The sequence below is a fragment of the Cygnus atratus genome, chromosome 8, assembly GCF_013377495.2.
Source record: "Cygnus atratus isolate AKBS03 ecotype Queensland, Australia chromosome 8, CAtr_DNAZoo_HiC_assembly, whole genome shotgun sequence".
Taxonomy (NCBI): domain Eukaryota; kingdom Metazoa; phylum Chordata; class Aves; order Anseriformes; family Anatidae; genus Cygnus; species Cygnus atratus.
In genome coordinates this window covers 15,861,991-15,874,980 of record NC_066369.1, presented here as the reverse complement: position 1 = coordinate 15,874,980, position 12,990 = coordinate 15,861,991, and the positions used below count along the sequence as shown (strand labels likewise).

The 12,990-nt window shown below is 40.9% G+C and overlaps 1 protein-coding gene across 2 annotated transcripts in view; it reads right to left on the bottom strand.

The window, feature by feature from the left end:
* Nucleotides 1-12,990, bottom strand: part of NIBAN1 (niban apoptosis regulator 1) — a 67,046-nt gene that overhangs the window by 22,822 nt on the left and 31,234 nt on the right. For both annotated transcript variants that reach the window (XM_035537399.1, XM_035537398.2), the window contains one exon: nucleotides 12,347-12,514. In XM_035537399.1, coding sequence (XP_035393292.1) covers nucleotides 12,347-12,514 — 168 coding nt within the window. The remainder of the gene's footprint in view (nucleotides 1-12,346; nucleotides 12,515-12,990) is intronic.

Here is a 12,990-nt window from a genome sequence, read left to right as displayed (position 1 = left end):
CAGGCTCGTCTGCACTTGGAAAGTTACCCAAACAGCTTCTCCAGCTGCTAATGGATATAACATCTGCATATTTGTGGAGAGCAAAACAAAATTCTCTTTGGTCTATTTGATTTTAAAACAAGAAAAGACACATAGAGACTGTGTTTTAATACCCAAGTGTGGAGTCTAATTTAAATAACAAACACAGATAAGATACCACTAACAATACATTCCTTTTATAAACATAGAATAAAAGCAGTTCATTCATAGAGTAACTGCTGTAAAGCTCCTATTTAAAAGATGGAAGGACAACTGGAAACACACTGGCTTCATAAATCTCCCCACATTTGCATGTCTCATGAAGACACAGCTGAGTTTGTTCAGTACTGCATAAAGGTGTCTAAGGTGTCCTGTAGACATGAGCTTCCCTGCAGTGTATAAGTAGATTAAAACCTTCCCCCCCACCAAAAAAAATCTCAAACTTTAATTCATCAAAACAATACACAAAAGACCAGACTCCTCAACACCCACTAAAGAGTGCAGTGGGCACTGATGAATTCTTGGTGCCGAACCCTTAACTTAGAAGGCCCCGTGCCCAATTTCAGCTACATCTGATGTTTCTGCCACTGTCAGATTTGCTGTCTCTTAGTGAGGATCTCCGGGCTATACACTTCAGGTCCTGCTCATCATTTGGCAGATGTCTGATTGTATGGGCAAGTAACAGAGGAAATCTTCAGTCTCAAGTTCCTACGTGCTGTCCCATCCCATGACAGGCCACCTGCGCCTCTGTTTGAGGATAGACGTCTTGCTGGCACATCATTTACAAGCCCTTTGGGACAGAGGATGGGCTACTGGAACAATTTTTCTGGCTTACAAACACTTCTCGTGTGTCTAAAGGCAGCAGTGAGAATTAATTGCCCTGGTGGACACAGTCTCGCCGACAGCCATAGATCGATCAGTCTTGTACCACCGGTCAAAACACTGACTGTGTGCAAAAATTTCTAGAAATAGACTTTGTTATCAGAGATGAGTACCTTAGACCTCCCTGACTCTAGATAAAATTGTGGATTTTCAGCAGATCTGGACAATAGGAAATCTGTGTTTGACCATTCCTGTTCAAATTTGTTACCTGTATGTATTACAGGCTGCTGCATCAGGTCTCTCGCTGATGATTAATCACTCAGATGCTCATTTTCTTAGTTATGCTTGAGGGGAGGTGCCTCTTTAACATTACATATCCTAACCTGCCATGCTAGCTGTTAAAAAGTGCTTCAATACCCATTTTTATCTGAAAAGTAATACTTACTAGTAAAACTATTCAAACTCATTACTGCAGCATGAAAAAGGAGACTAAAATGGTCATGCAACAACCAGAATGGGAATAAGTGTCTGTAGACACTTGGCATATCATCTACTCACTTAACAAACATGAAGTCAACAAATAAAGTCTTCCGATAAGCAGCAGCACAGCTCATTTCTGTACCTCTCATACAACCGCATGGAAAAGGCCATGTTTGGGAAGCTCAGGCAATGTTTCTGCAGATCCTGGTGGGACTGCAGTCAGATGTGATAACCAGACAGCAAGAATTTTCCACCTCCCACAATTTATGGGGTGGTTTGCTCTGCTGGGACACCAAGAGTTCACAGTTCCCTTCTGCATCCTGACTAATACTGCAAACTGGGACTCGCTCATTTTTGGACACAGCAGCAGCATTACAGCATGAAGCTGTTCAGAGAGCCAAGGAGCTGCAGTCAGGATATTTTACGATGTGTAAAAACTGAGTATGTCATTCTTCAAAACAAATGCAGTGCCCATATAGCAATCCTGCAAATGCCCTTCTCCCTTATGGGTTTCTCTTACAGTAAATTTATTACTTTTATTGTTAATAATAATGAAGGGGGATATTGACTGTGGACAAAGTGCTTCACCAAATCTAGCTGAACCACTGAGAGTAATCTAAGCTTTACAGCTGACATTTTGCAAAAAGCTGAGGCCCAAAGAAGACATAGATGAGCCAATGCTAAAACAGAATCCAGAAGCCTCAGCTCACAGAGCACAGGTTTTAATTAAAGAAAAGCTGATTCTGACATAATGCCTATCATCTGACTACCAAAACTCAGAAGAAATTCACCCTGGCTTCCTCTGCTTCCTGCAGCACTGACATCGATGTGTATATTCCTGAGCTGGAGAACTGTGTACAGTTTGGTGTGAGATTCTGCATTCAGAGAGCATTTCTTTCCATATGGTTCCTGAATTCTGCCTGCAGGTAACTCTGATAATAGGAGCAATCTGGCATCCAGCAATGGCAGTATTTATACGCGATGATCACATATAGGCCCACAGGTAGGAAGGTTGCCTTGCCTGGCTCCTCCCTACCATCCTCAGTAACTGCAGCTTTGGTCAGATGTCTCTTCCTCACATATGGGAAGTGCTAACAACCTGTTATACTTCTTATTTCCCTCCCATAACACTACAGGACCCATGAATACCTCAAATCTTCAAAGTGACAGACTGACCTCAGCTAAGGAGTGGGGAAGTCAAGGCAGGAGGGTGCTCACTGGAAGGTTGTAAAGATGGCAGAGGAGTCGAGTTTGGTGGATTTTCACTGACTGGGAGAGTATTTGGCACTTACTATCATTTTGGGGATATGAGAAATTAGTAGAAATTGTGTTTAATTTTATATGACCTTACAGAAACATATTCTTGCTTCCTCATCTATTTGGTCAAAGTCTGGCTTAGATGAAGGTAGTGCCAAAACATCTATTTTGTAGGCGTTTCTTGCTGATCCCCTTATGCAGCATTTTCCTGGGACAAGAAATATCTCTGGTTGTACAGTAATGGCGAAGGGCTGTGCTTCTTGTGATGCTATGAACAGAATAGTAGGAGGTGGATAAAGCTCAAAAATATTTGGGATTTTCAGTGTTCTACCTTTGGTTTTAGCAGTCTCAAAAGATGGTGCTTCCACCACTTACTATTTCCACTGGACATTACCCTCAACAGGACAGATTTTATGCTAAGAAATGCATACTAAACTTTTCTCAGTTCTCTTACCCTTCCGAGTCATCCCCCCCTCCCCTGGCATCTGTTTCTTTCAAATATATTTAGATTGCTGTGTTTCCTCTGCTTTGCATTAAACATGCTCTTTAATTAAAAAAAATAAAAAATCTAATTGAATTTCTTTTAAAATTCAGCTCTTTTTAAACAAAGGCTGGTAAAAAAGAAAACACACAGCCCAAAACCAGAGGGAAGCTGCTGAAAAAAAAACATCTCTTAGCCATCTCACTACACAGGACATTTCTATCTCTTGTACTGGTACTTGAAGAAAAGCTATTGCACAGTGCCAAACACCAACAGATTTGGGTGAAGGCATCTGGAGAACATTAGGGAATGAGATGTTCCTGCAGTTAAAGAATCATTCTGCCAACTTCCCACCACCACAATTAGGGGATGCCCATCAAAAGAAAGTAAATGAACATGACAAAGAACAGTTTCCCTTTCTAAGAGCGATCTATTTAGCCCAGGTTTCCTATAATAGCATTTTTTCAAGTATTTCTGGTAATACCTGCCTGGGGTTTATTTGCTGTGGGTAGGGATTGCAGTGGTTAATGTCTGTTGCTCATACAGTTTCTGTTAATGATGAGCAGTTTTCTACTAGGAGGTGTGTGAGCGATACCATCACACAGACAATGACGGACAAGACACAGAGAACTGCCAAAGAGAGAGCCCAGACCCAGAGTCTGTTATGCACAAGTAAGCAAGACCAACCTATCATCCTGTTATCAGATGGCAAAAAGCAACCATCCAAGTTCTTAGCACATTTCAAAAGTTGTTGCTTGTAAGATATTACAAAAAATTGGTAAGAAAGGTAGTGGCCATCATCTCCAAAAGGCTGAAGTTATGAAAAACTCTGTCTCCCAAGAAACAAACATATGGTCCCAACCCAAAGAGAAAATCAAAGTGAATCCATCTGTCTGAACAAGGGGAGATGAGAAGAGCTAAGGCACTGGACGTCAGGAAAAAACAGCTTGCCCAGGGCTTGTAATGCAGCTACAGCCCCTCCAGAAATAATCATATGAATAAAAGGACATATCGTTTAACTTTACAAAATGGAGTCCTGTCATATTATTACCCCAAATTGAGATCGAAGTGAAGTATAATGTCCTGGGTCTAAGAAGCATCAAACTCACAGCTCTGATGTTTTCCTGAGAGCAATGTAGTACCGTATGATTCATAGACCATGTGGTATAAAACTGCTAACCACTAACAGAAGCTAAATGAGGTCATTTCCAAGCAGGATACAACCCTGCAATAATACACTGTATTTATAGCAAATAAAGTTTTGCAGTGCAAGTTCCCTCCTAAACATTAAACCAGCATTTCAGATGATTGCTTTGCAGCATGCAATGCCTGTATTAAAGCTGTTCAAAGCAGCACAAGACAGATTACATGGCACCTCCCTCTGCCGGGAACATCAGGCTGGTGTTTTATAGTCTAAACCACAGATTCATTCATCTCTGATAATCTCCGAGTGCTTTACAAACCATCTCCTGTATTCCTGGTAAAGATGAGAATTCTTTTGCCACTGACCTTTGAAGCTGCAGCCCAAATACAGCCTTACACCTGCACAAATGGGTATCTTCACAGCTACTAAAACAAGCTCAGGTGGTAGGCGCAAGGCAGCGTCTCCTCTGCACCACCCCCTGCTTTGTAACATACAAGAGAAGAAAGATAAACCAGGGTGTGGAGGTGACAGAGGTAGGAAGAACACAATCGCAATTAGGATTTTACACACATTAATCATCTTGTCATTTCAGAATGAATACACCTCCCACAGACTGAAAATCCCAACTACAGTACAAGCTAGAGGGGCTTACTGGAAAAGTCAATCACTCAACAAAGGAAATAATGTTGCAGAGTAAAAGCATCCCACAAGTAGGAAAAATAGTCTCACTTTAAGCAAATTATACATAAAATTCTATATTGCGTCCTAAAACATTTCATGGGTTTTGTAGCACCCCACAGGCCATGTCAAACATATTTACAGGAAAATGGTTTTGAATGTTAAGACAGTGTTAATACTTCTATGGCAGTTTACACACCTCTTTTGAATGCATATTTAGACTTGCAGATAAGGTGAGAGACATAGCGCAGACCAGCCATCACCTCAGCCACTCATGTGGAGTACAGGAGATCTGATCTTGTTAATCATAAAGTGATTTAATTAATTAAAGTGCAGCAGCTGCAGTGAGAGAAGTCAAGATGCAAGTCCAGGTTTGGGTCATACAGGTGGAAGGCTGAATACTGCTTATGTTATACCTTTGCCGAGACCCAAAATATCATGCAAACCTTCAGAAAGGTCTTGCTTTCATCCCAGAGAAAAGCTATCTTCCTTTAACATAAAAAAAAAATACTGTAGGGTATCAAAGCTACTACTCCTTTCTACTTTAATTGGTCATTCCGCACAGTTTCTGAAAAAGATAATCCTGAATAAGATATCTGAACAAGAAAATTCGTTCCTTCAGCTGCCCTCTCCAGAGAAGAAAAGCCAACCTGTCCGTAAAATGAAGACTCAAAAATCTTTCCAAAGTCTTGTTTGGACTCATGACATGTGCCTTGCTCTGTACAGGGATAAAGACAAGCAGTACAGAACCAGGTTCAGAGGCAGGGAGTTGCACGTAGCTAGTAAAGAGGATGACAAGGAGAAGGAAGTGTCTATCAAAGACAGTATTTCTCCTGATACAGCCAACCCTTCCTTCAGCTTGAATATGAAATGTCCTTTTCCCAACCTTTACCAAAACTTCAATAATTATTTTGAATTATAGTCCAAGAGTTGGTAAGTCCTGTATGTACTATACACATGTACATGTAGGAAAGCTACAAATAATTATGAGAAAAACAACTGCCAGCTAAGCTTAGAGTTGAAATAGGAAATATGGACAGAGCTAGTGGCAATCCAAAACATTACATACCGAGATAGTAAATCTGATGCTGTCTCAGTTCTCCTATCGCAGCCAAGCTGTGCCAGAATGTCCTGCATAAGGTTAAAATGACATCTTGTATTTCTCCCTTGCCTAACACATTTCCATGTTGTACTTCTTTAATATATTTTTTCTCTACTTTTTTAGTTATGGTGAAATTGGAGATGGCAGGATATGGTTTTGAAAGTCCCCTAGCTTCCTGTGTCATGAGGGTGTTTATCAAGATACAGATGTGAAATCAAACCAGATGAAAGAATATAAAAACAAGAAGTGAAACTCTGCATCTCCCAGAATTAGCTAGTTATATTTTCCTTCCCATTACGCAGACTTCCCTACATCCCAGCACCAACTGGTTGGCCTTCCCTTTTAACAGCAAATACCAAGTGAAACACAATAGCTGGTAATCTTGTATAGGAAAGGAGAAGCCTGCCTAAAATGATGGATGGATGGATGGATGGATGGATGGACGGAAGGAAGGAAGGAAGGAAGGAAGGAAAAGAAAGGAAGGAAGAAATGTTCAAACGAAAATTCTGTCTGATTTAAAGGGCATGCAAATGTAAAGGATTAAAAAATGGAGGATGCTAAATATTAGAGCACTGTGAATATTTTGATTATTTCCCTCATTACTGTGCTTCACCACTGGGGGTTAGGTGGCCATTTCAGCAGCAAACTGCCCCCAAAATGTGAGGTGTGCAGTTCTCACCACTTCTCTATTTTCCACAAAGGAAATAGGGATGGGGACGGAACCAGAGTTAGTTCAAACTGCAGGTGAAAGTGGAAAGAGATAAAGGAAAAGAAATGAATCACGTGCTGTAGCCCACATCTCAACTGGGGAATAGCAGGTCAGGAGAAGAGAAGAAAAGCTGAAGCCACTTCCTTCCACAATCCACTTCGACTCAAGCATAGCTTCTTTTTAAAGTTTTTAACAAGTTTTTAAAACTACTTTTTAAAAAATACTAAGAAGTATTTTAATACTTACTTTTACGTAAGTATTATATGAAATCTTACACTGTTGAAGGTCTGAACTCCACAGAAACCTGAAAACAGGCATTCTGGAAGTAACAGTGAAAGGTCAGCAGCTCCTCCCTGTCAACCTAAAAATAAGTCAAGAAAAACTTGGCGAGAGAAAGTTAAAAAACAGTATTATGGGCAGAAAACTCCCCTTCGTGCTGTCCCTTCTATTGGGAAGTTGATATGAAAACAGTATTAGGATATATATATTTTAGTCACATGCTGTTATTCTCCTGAATTACCTATGAATCATGAAAACTGAAACAAATACAGCAAAATATTTGACACAATGATGCAGTAAAGGATCTTTAAATATAAAAAATTCTACTGTGGTCAACAATGCTAATTATTTACTAAAATCAATAACCCCACACTTGCTACATTGTGAATGTGTCCCAACTAAGATCACATCATGTTTTCCAGTAGCCCTTGAACCTGCATCTTCTTCTGACAGCTCTCTTTTGTCTTGACACATTTGCCATTTTAAACATTTATTTTTCAGTTTTGCTGAAACACTGAAGGCTTTATGATCACCCTGGGAAAATACTGCAAGTCTTGTACAGCACAAGGACAGACAAACAAATGTTGAAAGCTTAATTGTGTAGCACTGTGCCCAGAGAACTGTGCTTTCTTCTTTGCATGTGGAATTATCTCTAGGAAGAGTCATCACTAAATCCTATTACTCTTCACCACATTTTATGATTGACTCCTCTGTATTTGCTGGCTTAGAAAAAGCCTCTTCTGCCATGAACATTTTTTTTGGCTCACCCATGTTCTCTATTTAGAGACCTCCCCTGAAAATTATCTTTCTATATGCACATTCAAGTCATTTAACTAATTTAGCTCACCCTTTCATTCATAATAGACAAAAAGTTTTGAAAGCAGAAAATATGCCCATTATAATGTTTTATATCCTATGCCTTAGGATAAATTCAAAGAGAAATGAATCATGGCATTGCAGAGCTGCATGCAATGTTCTTTAAAGCAGCCACTGAAATCCTTAATTACAAAGGTGTTGGTAAAGAACTGGACAATGTGGAGGGAAGGAAGCTTTTTGATGGAGCTTTTGTAAAGCAGTTTTGAGATAACAGCCAAGATTAGATAGCAGCACCTCTTACTGAGTGTGCAAATTTACAGTTAGCTTTTTTTTTTCCCTAGAAGCAAAGTTTCATAACTATTAATTTTAACAGGAGAAGGGCCACACACTGAATGGTGAAAACAAGTTTTGAAATTTATTTGACTTGAACTCTGCCAGAAAGAGTATCAAACGCAAACATAGCTTATGTTAGGGTTGCCAAATCTGGCAGCCCAGTAGCTGCAGCTCTCGTGACATCCTTCCCTACCTGCCCCACAGATAGCCGGTCCATGCTTTGGTCCCACGGCAGTAACTCTCAGGCCCCTACTTCACTTCACTAGCTGGCTTAGACCTATGGTCCCTCCAGCCCCGCTCCCAGTCCTGTGGTCTGTCCGGTCGCTGCCCCCCAGATCTCCTCTCCTACTTGCCAAATACTCTGGGTTGATTTTTGCTGGCGAGTGAAGCCTATGTACGTGCACACCAGGTAACATCCCACAAATCATGGCACTTCAGAGCTGCATGCAATGTTCGTTAATGCAGCCCACTGAAATCCTTAATTCCACCTGGTATACACGTACATAGGCTTCACTCACCAGCAAATAACAGTGTGGGGCTTGACTGGACTCACCACCCTCCTGTTTACACCTAATTGGCCCCTTTTATCTCCTTTTTCCTCTGTTATTCTCTGTCAGGGTTCCTCTGCTGCTCCCTGGGTATTTGTGTTTTCAGCAATGAGCCCTTAATCACACATCCTCACAGCTGCAAACCCCCAAAGTATTTGGATCTCCTCTCCAAATCCTGAGGCATCACAAAAGCCAACTTGCAAAAAGCAGAAGGGGAGCTGCCCAGATGAATCACTGAACTTGGATGATTTCTGTACTTAGATTAATCCATCACTCAACTTTCAAAATCAGGCTAATTCACAGAATCTCGGTGTACACATCCTGTTCAGCTAGAATATTTATGGTACCATGGCCAATCTGGTCCTGGTTGGTTTAGGCACATTTTAAAGGTTTTTAATATGTTTTATCTGAATTGTACTCAAGAAGGGTGTAAAATATTGCTCCTTTGAACTACAAACCCTCATCAATTACTATAAAGGAAAGTTGAACACAATAGAAAATTTGAGGGGGAAGGAAAACCCCACAGTCCATACACCTGAATCATACCTGCAAGCAGTAATCCCTAAATCCAAACGTGTTTGTAATTATTCTTCTGACCATAAGTTCTGACATGAAAACCCAGAAACACAGGACGGACCAGTTATTTAAGATGAGAGACTCTAAAGAGAGTAAATAGCTGAATCCCAGAGTAGCTCCCATGTCAAAACCACACGCTGATTCACTCAAGGTTTGTGTTCAGTGAGAGACAGTATTTAATTCTGCTTCCTGGGAGAAAACTGATTTTAACTAAAAACTCCTCTGAATTTTTGGCTGAAACTCAGTAGGATACATTCCTTTCCAGAACTCCTAGTGTTATTTTATAGAAAAGACAGAAAGGCAGCCTCTGATCAGACATTACATCTGTTTTTCTCCTGCCCTTGCCAAATCTGCCCTGGCAATGAAGAGATGGGGAGAGTGCTGCCTTGGCCAGTGCTCCTCATCCCACTAAATTCTATTCCCTAATCAAACTTAAAGGATTTTTCACATTTCTTCTCACTTTTCACTTTTTCTTTAATATAAGAACACAGCTTATTTTTGTATCATGAGCTTTATTAATCTGTAGCATTGCTGCATGTATATGTAACATTGTCAAGTTGTTCAGATGCCTGTTTTTTGTGGATGGAACTGGTTGCAAAAAAAGCTTAAAAAAACTATTAATAAAGTAATCTTTCAGTCACACAGGAACTAATATAAATCAATATGATATGAAGTCCTTTAAAAAAAGAACACTGAAGAAGTTCACTCCAAGGGCAGAGCTAAGGTTACTGAGGTGCAGGTCAGTGATAATTTTTCCACTGATGACACTTTGGTTTCTAGGAGATGGTAAAACTGCAAGAAATCAAGAAAATACTGGGTCCCATTTACTTAGCTATAAAAACCTGTTCGTGTTTACCATTGTAACAGTAGGTCTTAATCCAGACTGTCTTTATCTCCCGGTCTGTCAAGCAGAAATAATGTGACAGAAAGGATGAGCCTTGATAAAGGTACTCTGGTGTCACTAAAAATCTTCTGTTGGATAATAACTTGACCACAGAAAAAGCTGAGAGGAATAAATCCTGGAACAGATACATAAATGAGCAACAGCTGAGCCATATGAAATATAATAAAACACAGACTTGCAGGCACTGAAGATGGAAAAGACCTGTTAGGTCATCTAGTCCCAGCTTTTGCCAATTCAGAATTGTGCCCTAGAGTGATGTGCTGAACTTTAAGGGAAAAAAAAAAAAAAAAAAGGCTGCCAAAATCTTTTCAAGCCTATTACACTTGCTCCAGAATAGGGAAACAAAAAACCCAAACCTAATGAACAGGCTTCAAGTCATGGAGGACTCACAGTGCCAGGAAAACTTGATTGTATCCCCATCTCCTTACCAAACCCTGGTGAGGAAAAAAGGGGTAGCTTTCCAAAGTCTGGAGCATTTTCATACTGGATGACCACAGCTAAAAGCAGGCTAATCAGAACCGTAAATCACAGAGGCAGGCTTTGCCTTCAGGCACACTATGGGAATGTGGGTTCCTCTGCCAGCTGTAAAAGGAATATTTATTGAGACTATAGACTTGAACTATTTGGAAGTGCCAAGTGAAGGTGTGTTCCCACTAGACTGTTGCCTCTAGCATATGCTAATCTAGTAATGAAACAGTCTTTATGGTCCCCATGACTGGGTATTTGCTTACCACAGTGTTTTAGCCCTCAGCCTCCCCACGCCTACACAGATTTGTATCAGAGATGCTTTGTCTGGTTTGTAGGACACTGGTAGTGCTAGAACGGCATGCTGTGTCTCTCCACCTTCAGCACGAGCTTGGAAACGAGCTGGCAAGGGGGACCCCAGCATGCTGGGGGAGTGTACATGACCTGGTTAGCATCGGGACTGGGAGTCCTGCATGTCCTGCAAAGAAGGTGCCTGCCACCAGCCACCACCCAGCCCTAGGCACATAACTGTGCATCTTAGGGGACTGCCTAGAAATAGAATTATGTGTGTTGTCATCAGGGAATGGAGTCTTAAAGGGGACCAGGAATAACTTTGGCAGTGGAGACAAGAGAGAAGAGGTAGCAATTGAGAAGAATCTGGGGAGGACAGCGTGAGACAACTGTCTGAGGGTAATAGGGTGAAACTGACGACCAGCAGACAAAAGCAACAGCTAAAAAAACATTGGCAGCAACTGCTGTAAGCAAAACAGACCATCTACACATTGCGCTCTCAATTCATCTATCTACAAGCATGGGCTTCAGGCCCAAGTAGATGAAATTGTTGGAGAAGTTTCTCTGTTTCCACCTCCCATGGAGGGCGGCAGGAGTAAATGGGACCTGAAAGCAACACTAAAGGCATGGAAGAGCCTGGACATCAATGGGGGAATCAGGTCAGCTTGATGAAAAAAGAGAAAAATCACATCAACTCACTCATCTGAAAAAGTGAAAAGCACTTCTTTTTCTGAAGGATCCAACTCATAAATGCTCTTCTACTTTCATGGGTGCAAGGTTATTTTTATATTCCTAGCAAGTCACAAGTTTGTGTGTTTTTGCAAATTTGATAGTCTAATGTAGTCAGAAAGTGACATATAAAATGCGCCCTTGTGCGAACAATCAATACCCTGTCTGACACATGTTTCAAGTTCCACCCACAAGGCTCTACCCTGGCTGAGGACTTGAGCTGCCATCTCAACACCCAACAAAAAGAGAAAATGTTTGACCATTGGAGATGTATGTACAAGACTTCAAATGCGTACTGGAGGACTGCATTCCCTCAACACTGTACACACATGGTCTACTAGATTTATGCTGCATTTGCTAAGCTTGCAAACACAGGTGAGAGTTTGACATGCATTGTCCAGTAAATAACTCATATGATTTTGTATCAAGATACTGGCTTCACATGAACTGACAGAAAGGAGAGTGCCACTTTCAAAGTCATTCCCATGTCTTCTATTCCATGCTTACTACATTGCAGCTCAAATCCAATTTAACAGCTCTCAGCAAAGCAAGAAAAAGGGGTATGTTAATGCATTCTCTCAAGCACTGAAAAATGAACAGCTTTCATAAGTGACTTTCATTTTCATACCTTTTTTTCTTTTTTTTACTATTATAAGCTACTTAAATTTTCACCGGTGTAAATGATGTACAGGCAGAAATCCTTTTTGCACTCACCATGATTTGAATGTCTCACGCAGTCATTCAGCACAGCACTGAACTGTCTCTGAGCCTCTGGCTCCTGGAAGCAATAGTAGCTGTGTCGGGCGAATGGCTGCCACAGGTACACTGGGAACTCTCTAGGCAGCTGAACGAAGGCTTGAGCAACCTCCTTCTCGCTTGACCCTACACAAAACACATCTCAACTTAGAATTTTCTGGTGTCTTGGGGGTTGGCTCTTTTTCTCTTCTATGACAGCACAGACAGAACTGTTAAAACAAGAGACCTTTGCTAGAATTGAGCAATGAATGTGACATGTCAAAATCAAAATTTAGAATTAGAGGTCCTGTCGTGATCCAAGTGGTTTGGGGGTTTTCAGTGGGACACAGCTAGGACCAGCAAACTCAGCTGGCACCAGCCACATACCTCCCTGTTATACTGTAGCAGCTTGATGCCCTCTTGTTTTATATTCAAGGTAGACATAAACTACATATTTTTGGTAAAATTTCAAGGAAACTATGTCATTGGACTGTAACTGTTAGGGAAAAGGTTTTCAAGGCAAACAAGTAAGATACTGGGCAACTCTGGTGTCTTCCACACAGAGACCGTAAAGGAGCATACAGTCTTCCATGTAGAAACAAACTGCATTAAATTGTGAAGGA